The sequence below is a fragment of the Anas platyrhynchos genome, chromosome 3, assembly GCF_047663525.1.
Source record: "Anas platyrhynchos isolate ZD024472 breed Pekin duck chromosome 3, IASCAAS_PekinDuck_T2T, whole genome shotgun sequence".
In the NCBI taxonomy this organism is placed as follows: domain Eukaryota; kingdom Metazoa; phylum Chordata; class Aves; order Anseriformes; family Anatidae; genus Anas; species Anas platyrhynchos.
Window position 1 is genome coordinate 88,744,203 of NC_092589.1, and position 23,445 is coordinate 88,767,647.

Sequence of the window (23,445 nt, forward strand, 5' to 3'; positions counted from 1 at the left end):
AATGGATTTTCTTCAGTTAGAGGTGAATAAACTGTGGGTTTTCTTACTTCAATAAGAGGCGAGTAAAGAATGGGGGCAATGTGTGGGAATCATGAGGCCTTTTATTTCTGATGGTGTGGGTTGTTTCGTGACTCCTTGCCCTTAGAGTTTGAAAAATAAAGGGTTAGGGTACATTTTAGTGGCTCTCATCAGAAACTTTCACACATGAAAGCACAGAAGAGGGGCACGTCGTGCGCTTTGGGATCCTGGCACAGAAGCCAGACCCTCGGTGCCTCGGTGCTGCCTTTGGTCACGTCTGAAGCACTTGGGCTACGCACACTTGGGATGCCCCTCCTGAGGCATCTACCTCCATTTGTGTGACTTGGGAGACAACTTTTTCAATCTGGGGCTGCAAAAAAGACCAAAAAAGATGGTTTTAAAGAAAAAAAATCACACCAGCGTCCCCTCCCAGGGCTCACTAAGCCCCCCTGTACCCCTCCTCCCCCCCGGGGGCTCTCACAGCCCCCTCAGGCCCGGCCCCGCCCCCTCCCCTCCAGGCCCGGGGCCGCCGCCCTGTGCCCGCGCAGCGGGGCGGGCCCGGAGGGGGGCGTGGCCTCGGGGCCGCCGGGAGCGGTGACGTGTGGGTTAGGCCCTGCCCCCGGCGCAGGGTATATAAGGGGCGGCGCTCACGCCGTCGGTCTTTTTCGCTCCGGGTTCGCCGGCGTCGTGCAGGTGAGGCGCGGCCGCCGCGGGCCGGGCCGGGCCGGGCCTGGGAGGGGGGAGAGGGCAAGAGGGGGAGGGGGTGAGGGGAATGTGGGGGGGTGCGGGGTGGGCGAGGGGGGTGAGGGGATGCGGGGGGTGAGGGAAGCGCCGCTTCGCTGTGGGATGGGTGCGGGGTGCGGCGCTGGGCAGCGGGGGAGAAGCAAGGGGGGTGGGGGAGGTGGGGAGAGGGGGGAAGGGTGGGAGGTGGGGGAATGGGGGGCGGGGGTCCCGGGGGGGCGACGGCTCAGGGAGGGAGGGAGGTGGGGGGGTGCTGGGGGGTGGGGGGTAGGAAAATGGCGCCCCGCGCTTCCTGCCACAAAATGGAGGACGCGGCGGGCCCGGGCGGGGTGAGGCACGCACACAAAGGAGCGGGGCGGCCCCGCCCTCCCCGCCGCACCCCCCCTCCCCTCCTCACGGCCCCTCCGCTGCCGCCGCCGGGGGTAACTCGAGCCCGAGGAGCCGCGAGGAGGAGGAGGAGAGGGAGGGGGCGACGCCGGGGGGCGCTGGGCAAAGGGGAGGGGGGCGCCCGGGCCGCTGCCGCCCGCCCCGCGCCGCTCCGCTCCTCCCCTCGGCGGGGCGGGGCCGGGCCGCGGGCCTCAGGGCACGGCCGGGCCTCCCCGGGCTGCCCAGGGCCCCCTCGGGGAGGCGCTGCGGAGGGAGGAGGGGGGGGTGGTGAGGGAAGCCATCGGCCATCAGGGGGTAACCGGGCTGCTTGTGGGATTCGGCAGGTGTCGAGCGTCTTTCTGCCGCAAGGGAGAGCGTAAGCAGCGTGGAAAATGGGAAAGGAGAAGACCCACATCAACATCGTCGTCATCGGCCACGTCGACTCCGGCAAGTCCACCACTACCGGCCACCTCATCTACAAATGCGGGGGCATCGACAAGCGGACCATCGAGAAGTTCGAGAAGGAAGCCGCTGAGGTGCGTGGGGCGCCCACGGCTAAGAGAGCTGTGGGCATGGGTGAATGAAAAGATTAAGTTGCAAAACTACTAAAATCACAAAACGGATCGGGGTTACAGGCAGTTAAATTGAAATCCTCCCCCTAATTAAAAAGTCCTAAGGCATAGAAACCACCACAGTGGTTGGTTATGCTGAAGTTGGGAAGTGCAAAATGGAAGGCAAAGGAAGGTTCTCCAGAGCTACATCCATGTAGTGAACCTTGGAATCAGAACTCAGCTGGAGTTGCCAGCTTCGGTCTTGGCCTACATTTAGCTGAAGATAAACCTAATCATTACAACTGTGTTTATCTCTAAAAACAAGTTACTGATTTCGATACTTGAACCTGTAGGAAGTCTGCAGATGTTAATTGTTTCCATACAGTAACAAAATAGCTTTCAATAAGCACATCGCAGAATGAAATGCAGTGAATGCTAGGCTTGTGTGGCTGTTCAGATGGCTGATTTTGACAGGGATTACGTTAGTAAGAGAATGGAAATCCATAGTGGACACTTGATAGTAGGACTTGGTCTTAAGAGATCTATCCTAAAGAGGTGATAGTGCAATTAACAAGCTGTCAAGAGGGCCAAACTGTCAACAGGTTAAATAACAGAAAGCAGTTGGCATCTCTCACTGGCTGTGCCAAGTGTATCAATGCCAGAGTTTTATAAGCCATGGCAACGTTTTTCAGTACAGATCACTTACTATATTTAGCTTTTGCCTCTTAGCCTGTGTCTAGTTCACAGTCTTTCTGAAATAAATGAAGACACGTATTGAAAAAAACACACAGTAATTCTTTTTTTTTAAATCTTTAGATGGGCAAAGGTTCCTTCAAATATGCCTGGGTCTTGGACAAGCTGAAAGCTGAGCGTGAGCGTGGTATCACCATTGATATTTCCCTGTGGAAATTCGAAACAAGCAAGTACTACGTCACCATCATTGATGCCCCTGGACACAGAGACTTCATTAAGAACATGATCACTGGAACTTCTCAGGTAGAGAAATAGAGCTAAGGATTTGAGAGTTGGGGCAGGCTCTTCCTTAGTTGCTTTACTGTGAGGGAGTTCCCCTAACATCTTGGCATACGTGTAGGCAGTATAATGAAGGCCTTTTTCTTCCTTTTCAAAGGCTGATTGTGCTGTCCTGATTGTTGCTGCTGGTGTTGGTGAGTTCGAGGCCGGTATTTCCAAGAACGGGCAGACCCGTGAGCATGCTCTTCTGGCCTACACCCTGGGTGTGAAACAGCTGATTGTTGGTGTTAACAAGATGGATTCCACCGAGCCACCTTACAGCCAGAAGAGATACGAAGAAATTGTCAAGGAAGTCAGCACTTACATCAAGAAAATTGGCTACAACCCAGACACTGTAGCTTTTGTGCCAATCTCTGGTTGGAATGGAGACAACATGCTGGAGCCAAGCTCTAACGTACGTTTTGCATTTCTTAATATAAAGAAATTAAACTTTGCAGGATTATAGAGATCAATTGTGCAATGGATAATGCATGTTCTCTTAAATGTAATGATCTGAAGTGCGGAGGTCAGAATCAAGTCCCAGCACTTGATGAGTTCTTATTCTGAAATAATATGACGAGTGCTGTGGAGATAAATTGCTTCTTTCTAGCTTTATGCTGTTAAAGTGGACAGGCAGTGATGTTTGGGTTGTCTTTATTACAGATGCCCTGGTTCAAGGGATGGAAGGTTACCCGGAAAGATGGCAATGCCAGTGGAACCACCCTCCTCGAGGCTCTGGACTGCATCCTGCCACCAACTCGTCCAACTGACAAACCTCTGCGTCTGCCTCTTCAAGATGTCTACAAAATTGGCGGTACGTGTTCCCAAGTTACTCACTTTTAACAGCTAAGGCATGGCACAAATGCAGTTTTCTGCCTGAAAACTAAGTAGAAAGTGTAAAATACTTCCTGGAAGTGTTCTCTCTCTGCCCATAAGGGCATATAATCACTGGATTACTGAGATCATTTCTCTTCTGCAGGCATTGGTACTGTACCAGTTGGCCGTGTGGAAACAGGTGTCCTGAAGCCAGGCATGGTGGTTACATTTGCCCCTGTCAATGTAACAACTGAAGTAAAATCTGTTGAGATGCACCACGAGGCCCTGAGCGAAGCTCTGCCTGGTGACAACGTCGGCTTCAACGTGAAGAACGTGTCTGTGAAAGACGTTCGCCGTGGTAACGTTGCTGGTGACAGCAAGAATGATCCTCCAATGGAAGCTGCTGGCTTCACTGCACAGGTGACTTTTGAAGCCCTTGGAAAATGTTAAAATCTAGATCGGGGTTGTGAAATACTAGAATTCTGCTTTTTTAAAAATTTTTTAAAGCAGTAGGATAACCTGTAAAGTAACACAGACTTATGTTCTGAGATAAGATTTGCTTTAAGCAAATCAGTGAAAGTCGAGGCTTTATAAGACACCAGTCTGTTGTAGGAAGCTTTTCAAACTTATCCCAGTGCTAACTTCATACTTTGCTTTTTTTTTTTTTTTCTAGGTTATTATCCTGAACCACCCTGGCCAAATTAGCGCTGGTTATGCCCCTGTGCTGGATTGCCATACTGCTCACATTGCTTGCAAATTTGCTGAGCTCAAAGAGAAGATCGATCGTCGTTCTGGCAAGAAGCTGGAGGATGGCCCCAAATTCCTGAAATCCGGAGATGCTGCCATTGTTGACATGATTCCTGGCAAGCCTATGTGTGTTGAGAGCTTCTCCGATTATCCTCCTCTGGGTAAGGTGTCTTTAAAATGTGCTTAATGCTGATCTCTGGAGCAGATGCTTGATTTCTAGTAACGGGATGTAGTTTTTCCTGTAATACAACACTAAAAGTTCTGAATTCAATTGAAACTTAAAAATGGAACCGGAACTTTGGTGGGACTTGGGGGGTATTCTCTAGACATAGCTGGATGTTAATGCTGCAGTCACATGCAGCTACTGTCCTAGAGCAGCAGCTGCTTCCTCAGCCAGTGCTGTGTTTTGGTGCCATGTAGATAATGCTGTGGGATGTGTAGCATGAGATAAAAGTCATAAAAAACCACGTTTCTGTTTGCAGGTCGTTTTGCCGTGCGTGACATGAGACAGACGGTTGCTGTTGGTGTCATCAAGGCAGTTGACAAGAAGGCTGGTGGCGCTGGCAAGGTCACAAAGTCTGCCCAGAAGGCCCAGAAGGCTAAATGAAAATTCTGTACATCAGCTGCCACCTCAGTCGTAATCAGTGGTGGAAGAACGGTCTCAGAACTGTTTGTCTCAATTGGCCATTTAAGTTTAATAGTAAAAGACTGGTTAATGATTACAATGCATCGTAAAAGCTTCAGAAGGAAAGGAATGTTTGTGGACCATTTGTTTCGTGGCAGTTTAAGTTATTAGTCTTTAAAATTCGATAAATTTTTTAAAAATGGAAACTTGACCAAAAATCTGTCACAGAATTTGAGACCATTAAAACAAAGTTCAATGCTATGTCTCTGTGTTCTTTGGGTTAACGTTAACTTTATAGAAAAACCTACATACGGGCCTTGTGGGAAAAGAAAAGGATGAATACTTAGAGTGCTCAGAAGTTGTGAAGCAAATACTCATGTTTTTTGTTTTGGAGTAGAGTGATGAATTTCAGCTGAGGATTTACTTTTAGCTGTATCTAAGCCTTAAAATCTCATTTCTGCGGTGCTTTTTTCTTTAAAGATGGTTTCTAGATAAGATAGCACAACTGCCAGGTAACATCGGCGGTATGGTGCATTCTGTAGTGCACTGAGTAAACCAAAAACCTTGCTGATGAGAGGAAATAGTGTGAACAGGAAAAAAAAACCTTGCATGAGCAACAGAATCACATTGGGTTCCCAGTTTTGTACATGTTTTTCTGATGGTAACATGAAAATGCTTCCCTTGGGGGACTGGTTAACTGTCATGTAGAGACCTTTAATGGTTAAACAGTTAAATTTAAATGGCTTTCAGTACATTGCAGAACGTTTGATAGTCACGTTTCCAAAACCAAGTTTGAGGATGCTTTGAGGCAATCCCTGAAGGACCCCCCATGATGGCATCTTGCTCAGTTTTTATTTCAAAGCTGAGAGAAACTGGCAGGTACTTGACTGTCTGCAAGCAGCATGGTGTTTACCTGTTGTGTTTGATGGCTTTGAATTCAAATTTGGAGTAAAAGATGTTTATGGGGTGTCTGCTAGAAAATGTACTGGAACATTTCCCAGAGTGATGTGATAAATGCACACTGGTTAGGTCAGCCCCAAATGGTGTGGTGAGGTTTGTACTTGGTGCCTCGACAATACGGATCCAGAGCTTGGGATCACTCGGTTGAAGTGGAATTGGGTAACGAGTCAACAGGTCGCTATTAGTTAATAGGTAAATATTGAGTTAAACATTTTGGGATATAAGAAATGCCAGCTATATTAGATGATGGTTCCAAAATAAGATTGGAGAATTGCTTTGAATCACTAAATGCAGATGAGCAGTTAATGGATAATCAGATCTGACTTGCATAACGATAGAGTTGTTTTACTAACCTTTAACTTGGTTTCCCCACATAAGTCTGAAGAGAATTGAGTAGCTTTGAGGGATTACTGTTCCATGGCACCAGTACGTTTGTCATGTTGTCTGTAACACCTCCTCCAAAAAAGCAGATCTGTTTGAGTTACTGCTGTGCTGTTCTGATGTTTGTTTTCCTTCCCTTCTTCAGCTGTGTGCCTGCTCTATAGGAATGTGTCTGTACTGCTTGAATAATCCTAAACTGCTATTACTTCTCTGTGCTCTGTTTGCTTTGGTTGGATCTCTGCACCTTGTTTTGGCTCGCTTTCTCTTTCTTACAACGGTAAAATCTGGGAGCATTGTACTCCATTTTCCAAAAGGATAGGTGTGCTAAGTACAGCTGGAAGCAAGGGCTGGAGCACTGAAGTCTCTGTGGAAGATGCTGGAATGTAGGAAAGGATTCTCTTTGCAATACTGAAATTCTGCTTCTGAAGGCTCTTTGGTGTCCTCAAGTATATAACAAAACCGGGGCAGTTGTACCGTTGCCGTAATAAAGCTCGAGTATCCTTCCAGCTCTTCACATGGTTCTTAGCAGTTCAAGATGCTTCCAAGAGAACTTGGTCAAACTGGTTGAGCAAAGCAAAAAGCTCTAATTGGGCTGAAAGGGAAAGCAGCTTTGGCACGGTTTTATCTACAGTGCGGCTTTGTATTAGATTTCTTACGCATTCCTGTTCCGAGCCTAACAGGCCTGTGAAGGATAGCAGGATGTTTGGTTTGGCCAGCATGGGCTGGGTACGCGATATCCAGCCCTGCTGCTCGCAGTTCCTCTGTGTTCTTTGGACCAGCGTTGTCCTAAGCTGGATGTACTCGCTCGGTTACAGTTTGGGAATCGGCTTGCAATAGGCAACCGCTTCAAACTGAAACCTTCAGGTGAAATGAGGTTTGGAAGGAGCATCGGGCGTTTGGAGTGTCCGTGATCCTAAGCAGCCGAAGCTGAAAGGGAGGGCAGCAAATACAGACAGGCCGTGGAGCTAATGGCAGCTCTGAGCTGGCCTGCCCATGAGGAAAACTGCGAAACGTGGCAACTGCAGAGCTGCTGGGAAGCTGTTTCGTGTTAGAATTGCCCAGCTGGGCAGGCACAGAAGTCAGCCAGTTGCTTTGGAAAAAAGCTGCTTTGTAGGAGAAAGGAAAATTTTCAGCCTAGAGGAACAGGCAGAACTGCAGGCAACAACTTAACATCGTGCACAGCTAAATACATGCTTGCGAATGCTCTGCCTGTGATGTTATCAACTGCTTTCAAGTATTAAACCTCAGTTTTACACCAGTTCTGATTTTTTTTTTTTTGATTATTGTGGACAAGTTTTGCTTTCTATGCACTAATGCGATGCCATCTCAGTTCTTTTATTAATCTTTGACTATATGGGGGAATTGTTAGACTTTTGTAAACAATATTTGGGAATAAAGCTACTTTGGTCAAACTTTTAATAAATGTTAATGGCTGAGAACTCTGTCTTCTGACTGCTTATTTCTTTAAGCAACTTCCACAGCTGTCCTTACCTCTTTTCATGCTGTCCTGTAACGCCAGGGCTGTCGATACAGAAGTGTGAAAGCCTTGAAATAAAGGGTGGGGTAGTGGAATGTAGAAAACTGGCTAGAATATTAACTTTATTTGGAGTTTTATTGCTGATGGGGGCCGAGGGGAGCTGGAAGATTGAAACTAGTTTTCTTTCTAGTTGATGGTGCCTGCTTTAGGATCCTGGAGGGCTTTTGGTACACAGAAATATTCCAAAAATGTGTGTGGCTAGGTATTGAGGGACTTGGATACAACAAAGCCTTCTCTGCACGGAGCAGAAATGGAGCAGCACAGTCATTACAGCTGTAGCCAAGTAACTTCTCACTCAGGGTTGTTTCCCTGGGTAAATATTTCAGACTGGAATAAAATGGGCTGTGCTCAGACTGCTGCCCCCAAGGTAATTTAATTATATCTCAAAGCAGCACATGCTACTACTGGAGCAGTTAATTTTACTGAAATTAGAGATGAAAGACTAATTCACATTCTGATTGTAGGTGGCTTAATGTATGTTGGAAGGCAGTGGCAAGCTTTGTTTGGGTCAAATTACCGATTAATTTTCTAGTTTTTTTTCTTCATTATTTGGTCAAGAAAAAAATCAGGAAACAATAAAACATAGTGTAGCGCAATATCCTTTTCCTCATTAGTGCTGTGTGGTTCAGGGCCCATCCGAGAACAGCATTACCTTGGTCTGGATGACAAAAATAATCTGCTTTTTGTGTATGTTTTTTAAACATATAGGATTTTTAGGGTTTTTAAACCTAAAAAAAATCTGGAGAGGGCTCAGGAGGGGTGGGAGGAGGCTCTTTGTGGGGCTGGCCAGCCCCTGCCCCCCCTGCCGTGCCTTGCTGCTGTGGTTTTTGCTCTGCAAAGCACAACTCCAAACACTCGATGCTCATTTTTGCTGGTGCCCAAAGTGGCTGAGCTTAGGAGCCTTTACTTGCTGTGGAGGATGGAGGCTGAGCCTCTCTTGCCATTTAATTTAATTTAATTTTATTTTAAACCCTCTGTGCAATAGTGCAGGCCAAGGTCATTTTTCCCACCCTTGCCCTGCTGCTGTTCTTGGATGGGTGTGAGAGGGAAGGCACTGGGAATGCTGGAGGGTGAAGATTAAGGACAAAAGGTGTTGGGCAACCAGGAATTTGTTTTGCTGAGATTCCTCCGAAACAACACCGTTCCTTTCCCTCACCTACCTTGATGAGGGTGGCTGCAGAACTTCTTGTTGCTGGTTGTTTGTCACCCTTTGTAAGGTCTGTCTCAGCCTGACTTCTCATAGGTCTGTTTGTCTTTTGCTTCTGGATCTAAAATACGGCTGCTACCTCCAAAGCTCCTTTCTACCAGATTTTTTTCCTTCTCCCTCTCTCTCTTTTTGGCGCAAACTCCTATCAGTATTAACAACTCTGAGTTTACAAGGTTTCAGACCTTCTTTATTTACAAGTCCTCAAATCTTTCATGTCGTTTACTGCACCAAATAATTTGTTCTGTTTAGGAATTTGGCCTTCTGAAATTGCAAACCTTAGACAATAGCCAAATCATAAACTGAACGGAAGAACAAACAGAATTTAATGGTGACCATGGAAAATAGCATTGGACCAAAATTCATTTCTCCTGTAAGGCTCCTACCAAGGAGAAGGCTGAATGTGCTTTGCTTCAGGAAGAAGAAGAGAGCATCCAGTGTGCAAAAGAGCCAAAGGAAAACCCAGTAGGTGAAAAAAAAAAACAAAAAAACATCAGTTTCCAAAAGACAGTGGATATGATTTTTTTCTTTTTTTTTTTTTTTTTTTTTTTTTTAGTTTTTCCTGAATCCTGTTTAGTGCCCTCAGGTTATTCCTGTATCATAAATCAATTACAACAGTCTCCTCCTTCCCGCCCTCCTTTTTATTTTTAAATGAGTTTACTTTCCTTGGCTGCCTACTGATAATTCTTTAATCCTTTACGCTTCAGGTATTCACACAACATAATTCAAGTCTGCCAGCTTCTCTGTACTGACAACAGTTTAGCACACGTTTTCCTCAAAAGCTGGTGGGTGAAATACTGGCACTGTAGATAATTGGAGCCAGCTCGCCCCTAAGTCAGGGTCCCGTCTGCCCTGCCAGCAGCAGTCACAGTCACCTTTTCCTTTTTAGCCCACTGAAATTAAAGTGATATGACTCAAAGTGATACAACACAAAGTGAAGGAGCCACCAGGGAGCCCACTGGAGCAGTCGGCCAGCTGGTGAGATAACCACCACCAGGCTGCACCGTGAAGAAAAGGCAAGGCAAGGCGACCTTCCCCTCCATGAGGGCTTTTATTGCTGTCCTGACTGAAATTTCATAGAATCACAGAATGGTTTGGGTTAGAAGGGCCCTTAAAGACCATCCGATTCCACCCCAGTGCCATGGGCAGGGACACCTCCCACCAGACCAGGCTGCCCAAAGCCCCATCCAGCCTGGCCTTGAGCACCTCCAGGGATGGGGTAGCCACAGCTTCTCTGGGCAGCCTGTGCCAGTGCCTCACTGCCCTCTGAGAAGAATTTCTTCCTCATACCTAATCTATGCCTACCCTGTTTCAGTTTAACATCATTACCCCCTTGTCCTACCCCTACACCTCCTGACAAAGAGTCCCTCCCCAGTTTTCCTTTAGGATCCTTTTAGGCACTGGCAGGTTGCTGTAAGGTCTCCTCAGGGCCTTCTCTTCCCCAGGCTGAACAACCCCAGCTCCCTCAGACTTTCTTCACAGGAGAGGTGCTCCAGCCCTCTGAGCATCCTCGTGGCCCTCCTCTGGCCCCACTCCAACAGGTCCTTGTCCTTCTTATGCTGGGGGCACCAGAGCTGACCACAGTAATTCACATATAAAAGAAATGTTCAGGTTCTGCTTATCTACAGCCACATAGGCCCATCTTAAGTAACCACCCCCATTTTTTTCTTTGATATATATATGTTATATACATACATATTATATATAATTTTTATATATATACACATATATATAAATTGGTTATGTGCCAATTTTTTCTTTTAATCGTTAGCTATTTAAAGGGTCACTTTGGACTTCTTTCAAAGCTGCAGTTATTCTTTTGAAGCTGGATTCTGAACTAGTTCCTCAGTAAATAGGGGGGAGAATAACAAATGGCTTAAGTAAATATTTAGTTTTATACGCTGGACTGTGGCTTTGCTAACAGGACATGGGTATTTTGGAGACAGAAACATAGGCTCCTTTGGTGTTAAAGTTGTGTCTGAGCAATGCAAACAAGCCCTTAAATAGCCTTTTCCCGAGGAAAAAGAGTAGATGAATTCAAGTGTAATGATACGTTTGCTGCTACCTGACTTTTATTTCTAGTAATAATAACGAACATTATGCAGTCTGCTGATAGAGTTGTGAACTGTGGAGTTTTGTCAGTCTGATGATGCATTTCTGAACAGTGCTCCTCAGAGAAGGAAGGGGGATGTGTGTATGTTTGTTTTGTGGGGACCAGGGGAAAGGAAACAGCAAACCTGAACAAGAGGAGATCTTCTCTGCCCTGCCACAGCCTCTTCTCTGTTAGGATAGTGCCCACAACTCACTTCTGGGCAGGAATCCCAGGAATTTCCACGTTAACAGCACAGCTGAGGAGGACTGAGACCACAGAGCTGGTCCATACCCGACACCCGCCAGCTCCGGGCAGTGTCACCAAGCCGGCTGCCGGCGGCCTGGCCAAAGTCCTGCCAGGTGCTGTGGGACAAGGACAAACCCTTGCTGAAGCAGCTGGCTCAGCACTGTTGGCCCCGGCAGCCTTTCTACTCGTGACTCCCAAAATCCCATACGCTTGTGACACTGGCCACACATGGCACTTTTCAAGTTAAGCCACCTAAAATTTGCAACTGAGGCGGCTCGTCACGAGCCTGCCGTCAGCTCCCCTCGCTGCCTGCCGCTCTGTAAGTCACAGGGAGAGCTCATTTCCCATCTGGCTCCATGCCTGCTCGCCAGTCAACCACATCAAGCTTTGATTCACGTGGAACAAGAACAGCGTGTGCTTATCAGTCCCCAGCGGTGCCTGAAAACATGCCTCCTGGGGCTTGCGCTGGGAGGTGCAAAGATGCTAGAAATGAAAGCCTTCACCCTTCGCTTCATCCACCTCCCACCTCCACCACAGCATCAGCCTTCCCCAAACCGTGCTGCCCACTCGGGGAGGCTCTGCGGACCTGCTGCCACACAGCGGGGAGCTGCTGCTACAGGGGCCCCGCTGGGGAAGCTGCCCGCAAGGCCATGTCTGAGTCTGTGGTTCACAACCCCAGGGAGACACCACAGCCTGTCAACATATCTAGGCTTAAGCATGCCAAGAGGTGATGAAGTTGCAGCCTACAGCTTCTAGGCTGGAATATTTGCCACCGCTGGACTCCCCAGCACAGAGGACAAGGTTCCACGTTTGGTCACTAGATGATGGTGACTACGGAGTCAGAAAGCTGATGGGAAGCCACATCTGTCTCCTCCCTCAGACTTACACATGCAGGGTTAAGCCTGTGGAGAAGTTTATGGAGAAGTTAAAACTTCTCCATAAGAATGTTATGTCTCCAAAGTTAAGTCTCCGAAAAAGTTTATGGAGAAGGTAACAGAAAGAAAAACATCTCTCCTCCCAAGCACCCCTGTGGTAAAATCTATAGAAGATGAAGAATCAATCCTTTTTTTTTTTTTTTTTTCCCGCTCATTTTGTAATAGCAGCTGCAGCTCCCCACCTTCCTGAAGAATGGTCACCACTAACCTCCAGCACAAGAGGGAAAGGCCATGTTTTGTTTCTCACTAGCCCTGCAGAGCCACAGAAAGACCAGCAAACGAGCACGACACAGGCCATGACACAGGAGGAAGCCCAGACAGCACCTCCCCAGTGGAACAGCAGATTCCTTCTTCAACAAGTAACAGCTGTGATCTTGGGATGCCCATCACTGAATGGAGATGCACAATCAGGAGACAGAGGTAACCAAGATAAACTCCTGAGCATCTACAATGACTGAAAGTGAAGATCATTGCTTACCCAAGTGCAAGTTACTTGCAAGGGCCTGCAAAATGGAGTGCTAAGGAGAGCCACTTAGCACAACCACCGCTGCAACTGTTACATCAGCTGGGTGACCATCAAAGACTGGGTGACAACAGCTTTTAGTGTCCCCTGGCATAATACAGCTTCCTATTTTTCTCTATTTTTGCCATCTTCCAGGCAAAAATAAAATATAAAGAAACTGGGCAGGTGACACTAAAGTACTGTATAAAATGAATGCTAGAACAGGAAAGGAGACCAACAGTTGTCTTGAAAATATGGTACAAGGTGGAGTGGTAGAGATCTGAGGAAACTTTGCTCAGCAAAAACTGGCCTGTGTTCTGCAGGAAGGAAAAGAAGAGAATCACATTGAAACAGGGAACAAAGAGGCCCTTGGTATGTGCAAATGAGTTAGGCCAGCCTCATGCATCCTACCCTCCCTGCTTTTCTGGTCACAGCATGGTTTACAGGAGCACGAAGTGCCGTTCATTACAGCACAACCCAGGAAAAACAAACAGATGTCAATGTTAAGGACAAGCTGGGCCTGCCCTTCCCACCCTGCCAAGCTCAGCAAGACCACAGGAACTGCGAGGTTCTAAGCTCACTTTGTCTTCACTTAAAAACCAAGCCTTGTGCCTGGTAACAAATCTTCAGCAGTGAGTTAGAAAGCAGACGGCACAATGTCTGCAGTTTATCTGCCCGTGCTATTTGCAGCAGATTATTTAGCCTTTCTGCGCCTGGATTTCTTTAGAAAACAAACAGAACTGCTTACCTACAGCTAGGACTTGAGTTAACGTCAAAAATCTCAGACAAGAGCTGTTCTACAAGCATGTTACATACAGCAAGCCCTACATAAATGAAACAACACCTGAGGAAGAGCCAGTCCTCAAAGTTGTGCACGTGCAAGGCTTTACATTGCAGTAAGTGCAGACATCATTCGCCCACAGGTGTCTTGGCAAGGCAGGTTGCCAGTGGCCAAGGACCCACATCATGCTGAAATAGAGCAGTTGTTACAAAGGATCTGGAAAGCAATGGACTACTAACTTCATTTTTTTTTTTATTTTTATTTTTTACCACAGAGTCAATTCTCTCCCCCTTTCCAACTCTTAGACCACAGCCGTGCATTATTAAATAGCTAAAAGAAAGAAAATCGAAACCTCACTCCTTCTGCTTGTTCCTCTTAGCTTAGTGCAATCACCCTTTGATTGACACTGGTGAGTGCAAGAGCAGAACCAAGGCCTTTATAACACAGAAATAAAGTAAGTTTGGCACTAGGTAAAATCATTTGCCTTTGTAGCTGGGTATGAGGGGCTTGCCTTTAAAAACAGACATGAGTGGATGCAAGGTTTTCCTGTCAGGCAGCTGCTGACAAGAGCTAGGAAATGCAGTTTTGAGACTGCACAATCTTTTTAAAAGTGAGAGGAAGAAAGTGTCAATAGGGCTTCCTTCTTCATCTGTAAAAAACACACTGAAGTTTTTACAGACATAGCTATGTCAAAAATGGACAAAATACAAAGACAATGTATTGAGCAAAGCATGAGACTTTGTCAGTCAGCACTTCAGCTGGTTTGGACAAGCAGAGTAGGAAGGGAATCGGGGCTCCTTTGGATTCCCGTAGGCAGAATTTTGAGAACACCCAACCTGGAGCCTGAGTTACACCACAGAAAGTGTAACTGCCTTCCTTACACTAAACCTGAGGCTTAAAGGGTTGAAGTAATTGAGCCAATAAAGCTGAAAGTGGTCCAAAAAGGAGCAGTTACACTGCTTTTCTGGACCATTCTGACAGGAAGACCAACGTACAGATCGTTTGCCTAAAGCTGTTCTGCACAAGCCAAGAGCTGGTGACAGAGCAACACATTTAGGAGGGCAGACGATTCCCCAAACCACTCTGTGTGCTCTGCCCATCCTCCTGCTGCATGACAGGATTTCTGTCAACAAAAAGGACAGAAAAGGAACCACTCATGCAGAGCAAATAGAGAACAGTCCAGAACGTAATTTCAAAATGACAGCTATATTTAACTCCCACAGAACTTGCTCCCAAGCCTGCTTGCCCATTCAATTCAGAGAACGCTGAGGATTTAAAAAGAAACAAGGTGTGTTTGAATAGAAGTAGAGTGTTAAGTTTATTTTAAGCAAAAATGACTACCAGCATCAGAGAGCCCGCTGCTAAATCAGGCGAGGATTCAGTAGGTGCAGAGCAACAGCCTGAACTCAGTGTTTCCTGATGGCACGTGACAAACCCACTGATCTTGTTCAGATGCAAATTCTGTTACTGCCAGCTGCAGGGCCAGTGCTGGTGAAAAACCACTGGTCCTGCTTCCCCAAGCTGCAGAGCCCCTCACTGTTTTGGCCTCCAGCATGGGAGGCTGTCAGGACACTGCCTGGAGCTGGGGCTCCTGGCACGGGTTCACAATGAGCCCCCTGCCTTGCTCAGCACCCTGGCTGAGGCATTCTCAGCCTTCCCCAGCTTTGCAGCTAGCACCACCTCTGTACTTTGTGTGTGAACTGGGACCTGATGAATTGCCAGGGCTGTAATGAAAGTAACTGCAAGCTCAGAGACAATTTCTAGTTTGCTAAGCAACAACCAAGCTCTTCAGCAAGTTTCAAGACAAGCTTTATTTATTTTAAAAGAGAATAAGAAAAAAAAACATGATACAGTGTTTACATTCAGTTGGCTTCCTACACAGATTTTATTATTTGTATGGCGCACACGTTCCTAGCCAGGAGTTTCCTCTTGGCTAACATCACACTAAGCCATCAGGCAGTAGCCACTGCACAGCTCTAAGCACCAGTACCAGAGTCAGTGGAGCACTTTCCAGTTCAAATCCTCTTGTGCCGATATGGGTTCACGCTTGGTAACATTTCTCACTCATTTCAAAAGTGCAAAACGCTGTCATTTCCAAGACGCTTTACAACTGGTTCTGATGATCTGACATCTACAGAAGCAGAGCTTTAAAGGCAATTCCTGCATCCTGTTGGCTCCAACCAACATCACTTTTATCTGTGATGCTGTTAAGGTGAGCACAGCTGATCTTGCCACATACTCTAGCAGGAGGTGAATGCTTCTCACACAGGTGTTTTAACAAAAGTACTCTCCAGCTCCTCTTCAGAAAGCTCTGCTGAAATCTGTTGTTGGGAAGCTGCTTTCTCCGAGTACATATTCCCTGGTAAACACTTATCAGTCTGAGGGAAAGCTTTTAGCTTCTCTGCCTTCTGGTGCTTGTTTTTCACAAATCTTAGCAGGTTAACAATAGCAGCTGGGGTAATTCCAGGGATGCGGCTGACTGCACCAATCTGCACGTACAAACAGAAACAAGTTAACCTAAAACAAACCTAGACTCTGAAGCCAGACAGAAATGAGATCAAAACCTGTGGGTGTTCCCTTCTCTGATTCTCCTCGCACACCCGTGTCCCTTGGGAAGACACAGAAGGGCTTTATTTTGCTGCTATTCAGCCTTGTTGTGGCCCAGTGACTTACCGTCTGGGGACGGTTAGAGCTCAGTTTCTCCCGCACCTCTGCTGACAGTGATGCATCAATAGCAAAATAATCTAGGTCCTCTGGCAGCTGGAGGGCTTCATCTCGACGCACTTCTTCTATTTCCTGCTGTTGGTTGACTACACACCACTCATAAGCAGCTGTGATAGACAACCAGGGAAACAAGAGGACAAGATATAGACATTCATATGACAGAAGTCAATTCCAGAAATTCTTGGAAGCTGAAAGAACAACTCCATCAAGATGATCAAAAGCACTGAGGAAGCTTCTAGCCTCACAGATTACGGTGCCTAATTCATATCACTACTTTGGAAGAAATCATACTTTTTAGTTTGGTACAGGAATTAAGATACACAGATTAGGTTTTCCTCTTCTTCCAGGAGAGCATGGTCTATCTGATGGAGCGGTAAAGAGGAAAAATCCACGATTGAACACAACTAATTGATGTCACCCCACAAAGTGCAACACAGGCACTCAGACACGACTGTAGCCTATGGTAATACATGTATGCTCTGACAGGAGTGCTTCACTTCTCTAAAAAGCAACATGAAACACACAGCAATGAAGTGGCTTGCTCTCCTGTTACTAAAAAACCCCACACAGATCCCGCTAGGATATCGTAACCCTTGTACTTTACCTTCTATTTTCAATCTCTCTGACAGTTCTCTCCATTCAGCAAACTTTCCCAGGGGTTCGGGGATAGCCCTTGCCAGAATCTCCATGTTGGCCTCTGGATATTGAAGCATGTCAAAGGCACTGTGGAGAACAAGAGTAGATTTTTTATGGTAGGAAGTACTGTTACTTGCATCATTTCCAAATCAAACTTTTCAAGGTGAGGCTGGTAGCAGCATAGACCAGAACTGCAGAGCACAGCTCACCCACCTCCCTACTGCCTCCTCTCAATAGACAGATGAGCAGTTCAGCTCTCCTTGGTTGTTTTTAGGTTATCAGCTTTTATTTACAATCTAAGTCATTCTGCCACATTAATTGTTGATAAACAGGGATCTTCAAAATCCCTCACTTAAGATCTTTTTGTATGTCATAGGCTATAGGGTGCAGTACGATTTTTAGATCCCCATCAGCTTTTTAGGAAATATGAACAGCAAGATAGAAAAAAACAAGTAAGGCACAGTAGAAACCCCAATATCATGCTTCTTCTATAGGCAAAGACCAGGTGTGAGCTCCCCGAAGGTAATAAAGCCAGAATCTTGGAGTACTGAAAGCTTCGGGAAGGCTGACCTACAAGAGTAGGTCACACAAGAAGGCTTCAGCTGCACCCCTTACCTCATAGGTGACCTTCGATTGCTACTCAGGTGAACTTCTGGTATCAGCCGGGACCATTTGGATATACTGAACTGAAGGGATTTCAGCGTTGCGATTCCATCCTCTAAAGCAGCCTTCATCTTAACCGCTTGTTCGTATCGCTGCTGTGACACACACCCGGCCTCCTCGAAACCTGCAGAGACAGGCGGCACGTGGGACAGAGGTCTACAACCAGGCAGTGCTGCTGACTGCAAGAGCCACCCTACAAAAATACCTCTGAGGGTGAGCCTGGCGTCGGCGTTGTCCGGCCTGAGGGACATGCGGAACTCCACGCGGCTGGTGAACATGCGGTAGGGCTCGGTGGTGCCCAGCGTGGTAAGGTCGTCGATCAGGACACCGATGTAGCCCTCTGTGCGACTGACAATGAAAGGGGGCTTGCCACGAACCCGGAGGCACGCGTTGATGCCAGCAATCACACCCTGGACGGACAGAAAGCAAAACATTTATATTTACATTTACTTTATGGTTAGAATATCAGCACATCTGCATCTAAAGACTCATGCATCCTGCTGCACCTTGGAAAAAGGAAGAATTAGGGCTAGTAACCCAGGCAGTATCTCCCCTGTGATACTACAACTGTCTGAAGACGTTCTTGGCCCCTGCTGACAGTCCTAGAGACATTTCCCACATTTTCAATTATACCCACTGCATGGTCTCCATGGAATCAGGGCAAGCAACAATAAGAACAACTCATTAAACAAGATGGACCTGCCATGACTGCATAGCAAGGACAAACGCCACGACAATACCCCTTCCTGAGCATGGAGTCCACACCATCAGGTTCACCTACCTGAGCTGCAGCTTCTTCATAGCCTGTCGTGCCGTTTATCTGGCCCGCAAAGAAGAGCCGCTGAACAAGACGGGACTCGAGAGAAGCAGTCAGCTGACGGGGATCTAAATAATCATACTGCACCCCATAGCCTAAGACAAAGGAAAAGGCAGATCTTAAGTGAGGGATTTTGAAGGTCCCTATTTTATCAACAACAGCAAGCAGTGGGGGAGAATGACTTAGTTTACCAACTTTTATTTACAATCTAAAACTACCAAGGAAAAATCTCTGCATCCAAGAATAAATCCTAATTTTGTTTCATATTTACCTTGGTTTGCTATGCTCTAAACAAAATCTGTTTTTTATTAGCTGGTAACCAATATGAAACACAGATTGACAGCTATCTCTACCCCTCACCTGGCTGTACCATCTTGGCTTTTTCCAAGCCTCGGATAGAATTGATCACCTGCTCCTGGAGCTCAGGCGGCAGTGTCATTGAGAGGCCTTGGGGGTAAATGACGTTGGAGTCCAAGCCTTCAGGCTCCAGCCACACCTGATGCTCACGGTTTGGGAAGCGCAGAACCTTTGCTTCCAAAGAGGGACAGTATCTGTGACATGAAATAGCCATAAGCATCATCTGATCTGGAGAAAAGGCAATTTTCCAGAAGCAAAACAAGGCAGATGCACAGTTTCAGCTCCCACCACTGAGAGCCTTGTATGGCACCACGTACTTACCGGGGACCCTTTGTTGTCTCCCTCACGTGGTTGTTCAGGTGGAGGTTATCTTGAACAATTTGCTGAGCTTTCAGGTTCGTGTAAGTCAGGTAGCACGAGAGCTGATCTTCTGGCTGAAAGAGGCCAAAGCTCGCTTTAAGGTAATCCAGTCACAATACCCTGCTGAACAGCTCTGGTCTGAGGACCTCCAAGCTTGGACAGCTTGCTCTCAGTTCCTGTAGAGCTGGGTAGTGCTGTTCTACCTACTGCACATACAGAATGAGAGTAATCAGAAAGCTTGAGCAATATGCCCAAAAGCAGACCAAGAACACAACCTGGGAGTCCAGAATCTGAGTTCTATCCTATACACTGCATTAATTACAGGATGGATACTCATACTAAAGCAGCAGGTTCTCTCACAGCATTCACATTAACTGCAGTAACTCAAAGCTCTAAAGAGGAGCAAGTGTTGACTCTTCAGCTACCAGCCAATTAAAGTTTGCTGAAGACTAAAGAAACCTCTCAAAATCCTGCAGTTAACATGGAAAATTCAAAATTTGGAAAGAAAAACACTATATAAAATATTTCACTATTTTTTTCTGGAAAAAAAAAGGTGATAGACTAACATTCAAAACTGTAATAAATGTTGCGTTTTAACTCCTTAAAACCTATCCCACAAATACCTAGGACTTCACGTGATATTACATCCTCAACCCCTCAATTATAGTAGATCAATTCCTATATGTTTTGGGACAAATTAACTCCTTATACTTAATTTGGTGCTGTTTAGCTACAATACGTAATAATGCCATCCATTTTGCACAGTTTTCTTTGGAAAATTGAGTTTCTTCTTTTAATTTACTGTTAACATGCCACCTCTTAAGTTCTTTGGCTAACTCCATCCTTTCTTTCTCCCAGCCAACGCTACTAATGATCTATATTTTCAGTATTTTAATCTGTTACTCTAGTGCTTTGGTAGCAAACAAGATACAAATCTCCCCAATACTGGTCTAATATCAGCTGTATTTTGTACATCACACGTTTACCCAGCACAGAAAGAATACTGCTAACAACACCCTATTTTATGCAATTTTCACCGTAAAGATAAAGGAAGTGGTCTCCAGGTTGGGCAGCAAGAGGAAAAATTGCTTGCTTTGAGAAGTGAGCAAGCAATTCCTTCCTTTGTGTGGAAAACCTCAGAAACTTAACACTTCTAGCATGGAGAATACTGCTCAGCTCACCTTCCCGGCCATGAAAATCCCTTAAATCAGCTCCCTGGGGGATTCTCAGCGTGACATTCCCCGAACCACCCTGAGTCACTCTCCGGCTACACATGCATTGCATTTCACTTGTGCTACCTTGATCCACACAGCCTTGCTGAGGAAGCTGAACGGCACAGGGGGGTTGTCAGCTGTACGTTCCTCCAGGCCACTGAAGTCAATCGTGTCCTTGGCCAGCCGCGGCGGCGTCCCAGTCTTCAGCCTGCCCACGGTGAACCCCAGCCTCTCCAGCGTCTGCGCCAGCCCGACGGATGGCTGATCCCCTAGGCGCCCAGCTGGATGCTTCTCCAGCCCAACGTGGATCATGCCCCGCAGAAACGTGCCCGTGGTCAGGATGACACTCCCTGCGTGCACTGTGCTCCCATCCCCTGAAACGGCAAGTTTTCAGAGGTGCGTTTATTTTACTATCAATGGAGCCCTGGTATGCTGGTCTAGAACTAGGCTAACTGTCCACCAAGGGCTTATGCAGCTTTTATTATTTGACCAAACCAGTATTTCAATAGCATTAATAACAGTAACTATCATAAGCACCACGTACAGTTACTCCTATATTTTTATTATTCCCCTAAGTGTGTTACCCAAATACAGAAATCCCACTCCTGGGAAAAACTCCTGTCCAGGCCTTTATTTTGGAAAGCCTGCTTACTAGACCAGCGAGTGGTAACAAACCATGAGACTGCTAGTAACAGGGCACTACTGCCCAGAAACATCATCTGCAGCATACTCAGTTTGCCAAATAAAATTTCATAATGCCGCGTGGAATTCAAAATCACGAGTCTGGAGAAGATTAAACATATCTGAATTCTCAATATCCAACCAATCATGTTTTTTGTTGTAATAGAGGTACTTACTTAGGCTTAGTTTACACCAGCCTAATTGGGTGTAATTTGCCTATTGGCTAATTCAGCTTTCTCACTGCTGAATCAGAAGTGTTTACCCTGCAGGCTGCTCTTAGTGTAAAGCAACTGAGGGTTGTACATACCCAGAATGACTCCTCTGACTCGGCACTTCCCAGGATGGTCTGGTTCTGGTTCTGTCAAGAGAAGATCTTCCACAGATGCCTCATGAACTGTCAACAGTGGTGTGTTAAGGATTTCTTTCTGTCATGAAAGGAGTTACTGCAAACATCTGGGAAGTTCTGAGACATTTCAGCACTCCCACACCTTGCCAATTAACAAATTACGTCAGCTTCTTTCCCTTTCCACTCTTACCAGGCCACCTGACAGCCATTCAACTACTGTACCAGTTCCTGATTTATTAATTTGAACTTTCCATTCACAGAGTTTAAGCTCAAGAGAAACTATTTGTTTATGAACTCTGAAATGTACATAAAATGTTAGAGAAATGATTAAGACTACGCTGAGCCCCAACAATCTATACTGTATTAAAGCACCAACCTGAAAGGTATCTAGTTTTGACAGGAAGATGTCAAAAAAAAAAAGTATCATCTTCTATAATTCACCCTAATACTGCAGCTTTGACTAATATATTCTAATACTCCAGCACAAAAATACACAGAGAAAATTCCAAGAAACAAGCCCACATTTTAAAACTAGTCATCGTTCTTGATTTTCTCTCAAAATACTCTGCAACACCAATCCTGCTGTTTTAACGCAGTATACAGGTATCCTAACAGGTTGCTGATCTATCCTGAAACAGTCGCCTTGGGACCCCTCTACACTAGGGCTCTTGTTCTACCTCAGCAGGTGGGTTCAGGTCCCAGGTGTTAATATGGTGGGTGCTACGGGACGGAGCTGGTGGCACACACATTGAGTCCAGCTGATTGTCCTACCCACTGCTCTGTGGGGCATCTGACCCGACCATGCAGGGCTTGTAAGCACACAAGGCAGTGCTGCCCTATTTCTGCAGAGCCCCCTCAGACTGGGTTCTTGCAGACAACGTCCAGCTCTGCAAAACGCTGCATTACCACCAGCTGCATCTCACCTTTCAAATATAAATGTTACATGATATAAAACAAAATATATTTTCGATATAATTTCCAAAAAGGAAAAAAAAAAGTATGTATTTGAGGGTACTTAATGTGTCTCAATAACATCTTATTTTGTTTATGAGCTAAGGAACTACGATTCCTTTGCAGCTTTTTGCAGTCCTCAGATCAATGTTTCTCCTTCCTCCATGTGCTTTAATTTTCAAATATCCTCACAGGCTGCAGAACAACTGAGACCCTTATGAGATTGTTGAACAGCGCAAGCTTCCTTAGCGTTTGTTTGGTGCTACTTTCTGTTATTCTGATCTAGAGGGGATGGCCTCAAGTTGCACCAGGGGAGGTTCAGGTTGGACATGAGGAGCCATTTCTGCTCAGAAGGTGCAGTCAGGCACTGGGACGGGTTGCCCAGGGAGGTGGTGGAGTCACCGTCCCTGGGGGTGTTCAAGGAAAGGTTGGACGTGGTGCTTGGGGACATGGGTTAGTGGGTGACCTTGGTGGTAGGGGATGGTTGGAGCAGATGATCTCGGAGGTCCTTCCCAACCTTATTGTCCCTACGATCTCCTCACCAGGGGACAGACTCGGCACTCCCCGGCCTGCCGCAGCCCTGCCACCCCCCTCACCCCCCGTCCCCCTCTCACCCGCATGTTGTCCCGGTAGAGGCCGCGGTCCACCTGCGCCCTCAGCCCCCAGACGGCCGGCCCCTTGCAGCGGTTCAGCACCTTGTAGTGCACCCCGGCCAGGTCGCACACCCGCCCGCACAGCCCGTCCAGGGCGTCCACCTCCCGCACCAGGTGCCCCTTGCCGATGCCGCCGAAGGAGGGGTTGCAGGACAGCTGACCTAAGGGGGGGGACACACAGGGACACGGAGCCATCAGCACCGGGCTGGGGGCGGCGCAGGACGCCCCGAGCCGCCCCCACCCCACCCCACCCCAGCCCCGCTGCCGGTACCGATGGTGCCGATCCTGTGCGTGAGCAGCAGGGTGCGGGCCCCGCCGCGAGCAGCCGCCGCCGCCGCCTCGGTCCCGGCGTGGCCGCCGCCGATCACCAGCACCTCGTAGCCCGGCGCCGCCCCGCTGCCCGCACAACGGGGACCGGGGCTGGGTGGCGGCAGCGCCAGGCGGCGCCAGGCCCCGCGGCACAGCATGGCTCCCCCCCGGCACCCAGCACCCGGCACCCAGCACGGCCCCGGAACGGGAAGCGGCGCCCG

At 47.1% G+C, this 23,445-nt stretch overlaps 2 protein-coding genes across 2 annotated transcripts; one reads left to right on the forward strand and one right to left on the reverse strand.

Annotated features, from left to right (window-relative positions):
• Positions 1-556: 556 nt before the first annotated feature.
• Positions 557-5,136, forward strand: EEF1A1 (eukaryotic translation elongation factor 1 alpha 1). Its single transcript, XM_038176157.2, has 8 exons — positions 557-711; positions 1,470-1,661; positions 2,493-2,672; positions 2,806-3,102; positions 3,351-3,501; positions 3,667-3,923; positions 4,177-4,411; positions 4,733-5,136. Exons 2-8 carry the CDS (start codon positions 1,518-1,520, stop codon positions 4,855-4,857), a joined length of 1,389 nt encoding a protein of 462 aa, XP_038032085.1. The 5' UTR covers positions 557-711; positions 1,470-1,517; the 3' UTR covers positions 4,858-5,136.
• A 10,168-nt stretch (positions 5,137-15,304) lies between these two features.
• On the reverse strand, positions 15,305-23,437 carry MTO1 (mitochondrial tRNA translation optimization 1). Its single transcript, XM_027454994.3, has 12 exons — positions 23,187-23,437; positions 22,877-23,076; positions 21,273-21,390; positions 20,369-20,658; positions 19,032-19,144; positions 18,714-18,904; positions 18,318-18,448; positions 17,742-17,946; positions 17,489-17,660; positions 16,842-16,960; positions 16,187-16,344; positions 15,305-16,002 (listed from the first exon to the last, which is right to left on the reverse strand). The coding sequence occupies exons 1-12, from the start codon at positions 23,380-23,382 to the stop codon at positions 15,775-15,777; spliced, it is 2,121 nt and encodes a 706-aa protein (XP_027310795.3). The 5' UTR covers positions 23,383-23,437; the 3' UTR covers positions 15,305-15,774.
• Between the last annotated feature and the right edge of the window lie 8 nt (positions 23,438-23,445).

What these genes read in the sequence shown, in the direction of transcription:
- EEF1A1 (XM_038176157.2), top strand. Translation starts at nt 1,518, where the DNA reads ATGGGAAAGGAGAAGACCCACATCAACATCGTCGTCATCGGCCACGTC. An exon ending in TGCTGGAGCCAAGCTCTAAC is followed by an intron (nt 3,103 to 3,350) that starts GTACGTTTTGCA and finishes TCTTTATTACAG; the next exon opens with ATGCCCTGGTTCAAGGGATG. An exon ending in AGATGTCTACAAAATTGGCG is followed by an intron (nt 3,502 to 3,666) that starts GTACGTGTTCCC and finishes TCTCTTCTGCAG; the next exon opens with GCATTGGTACTGTACCAGTT.
- MTO1 (XM_027454994.3), bottom strand. Translation starts at nt 23,382, where the DNA reads ATGCTGTGCCGCGGGGCCTGGCGCCGCCTGGCGCTGCCGCCACCCAGC. An exon ending in AGTCAGAGGAGTCATTCTGG is followed by an intron (nt 20,659 to 21,272) that starts GTATGTACAACC and finishes TTGCCGTTTCAG; the next exon opens with GGGATGGGAGCACAGTGCAC. An exon ending in GAGACAACAAAGGGTCCCCG is followed by an intron (nt 18,905 to 19,031) that starts GTAAGTACGTGG and finishes TTCATGTCACAG; the next exon opens with ATACTGTCCCTCTTTGGAAG.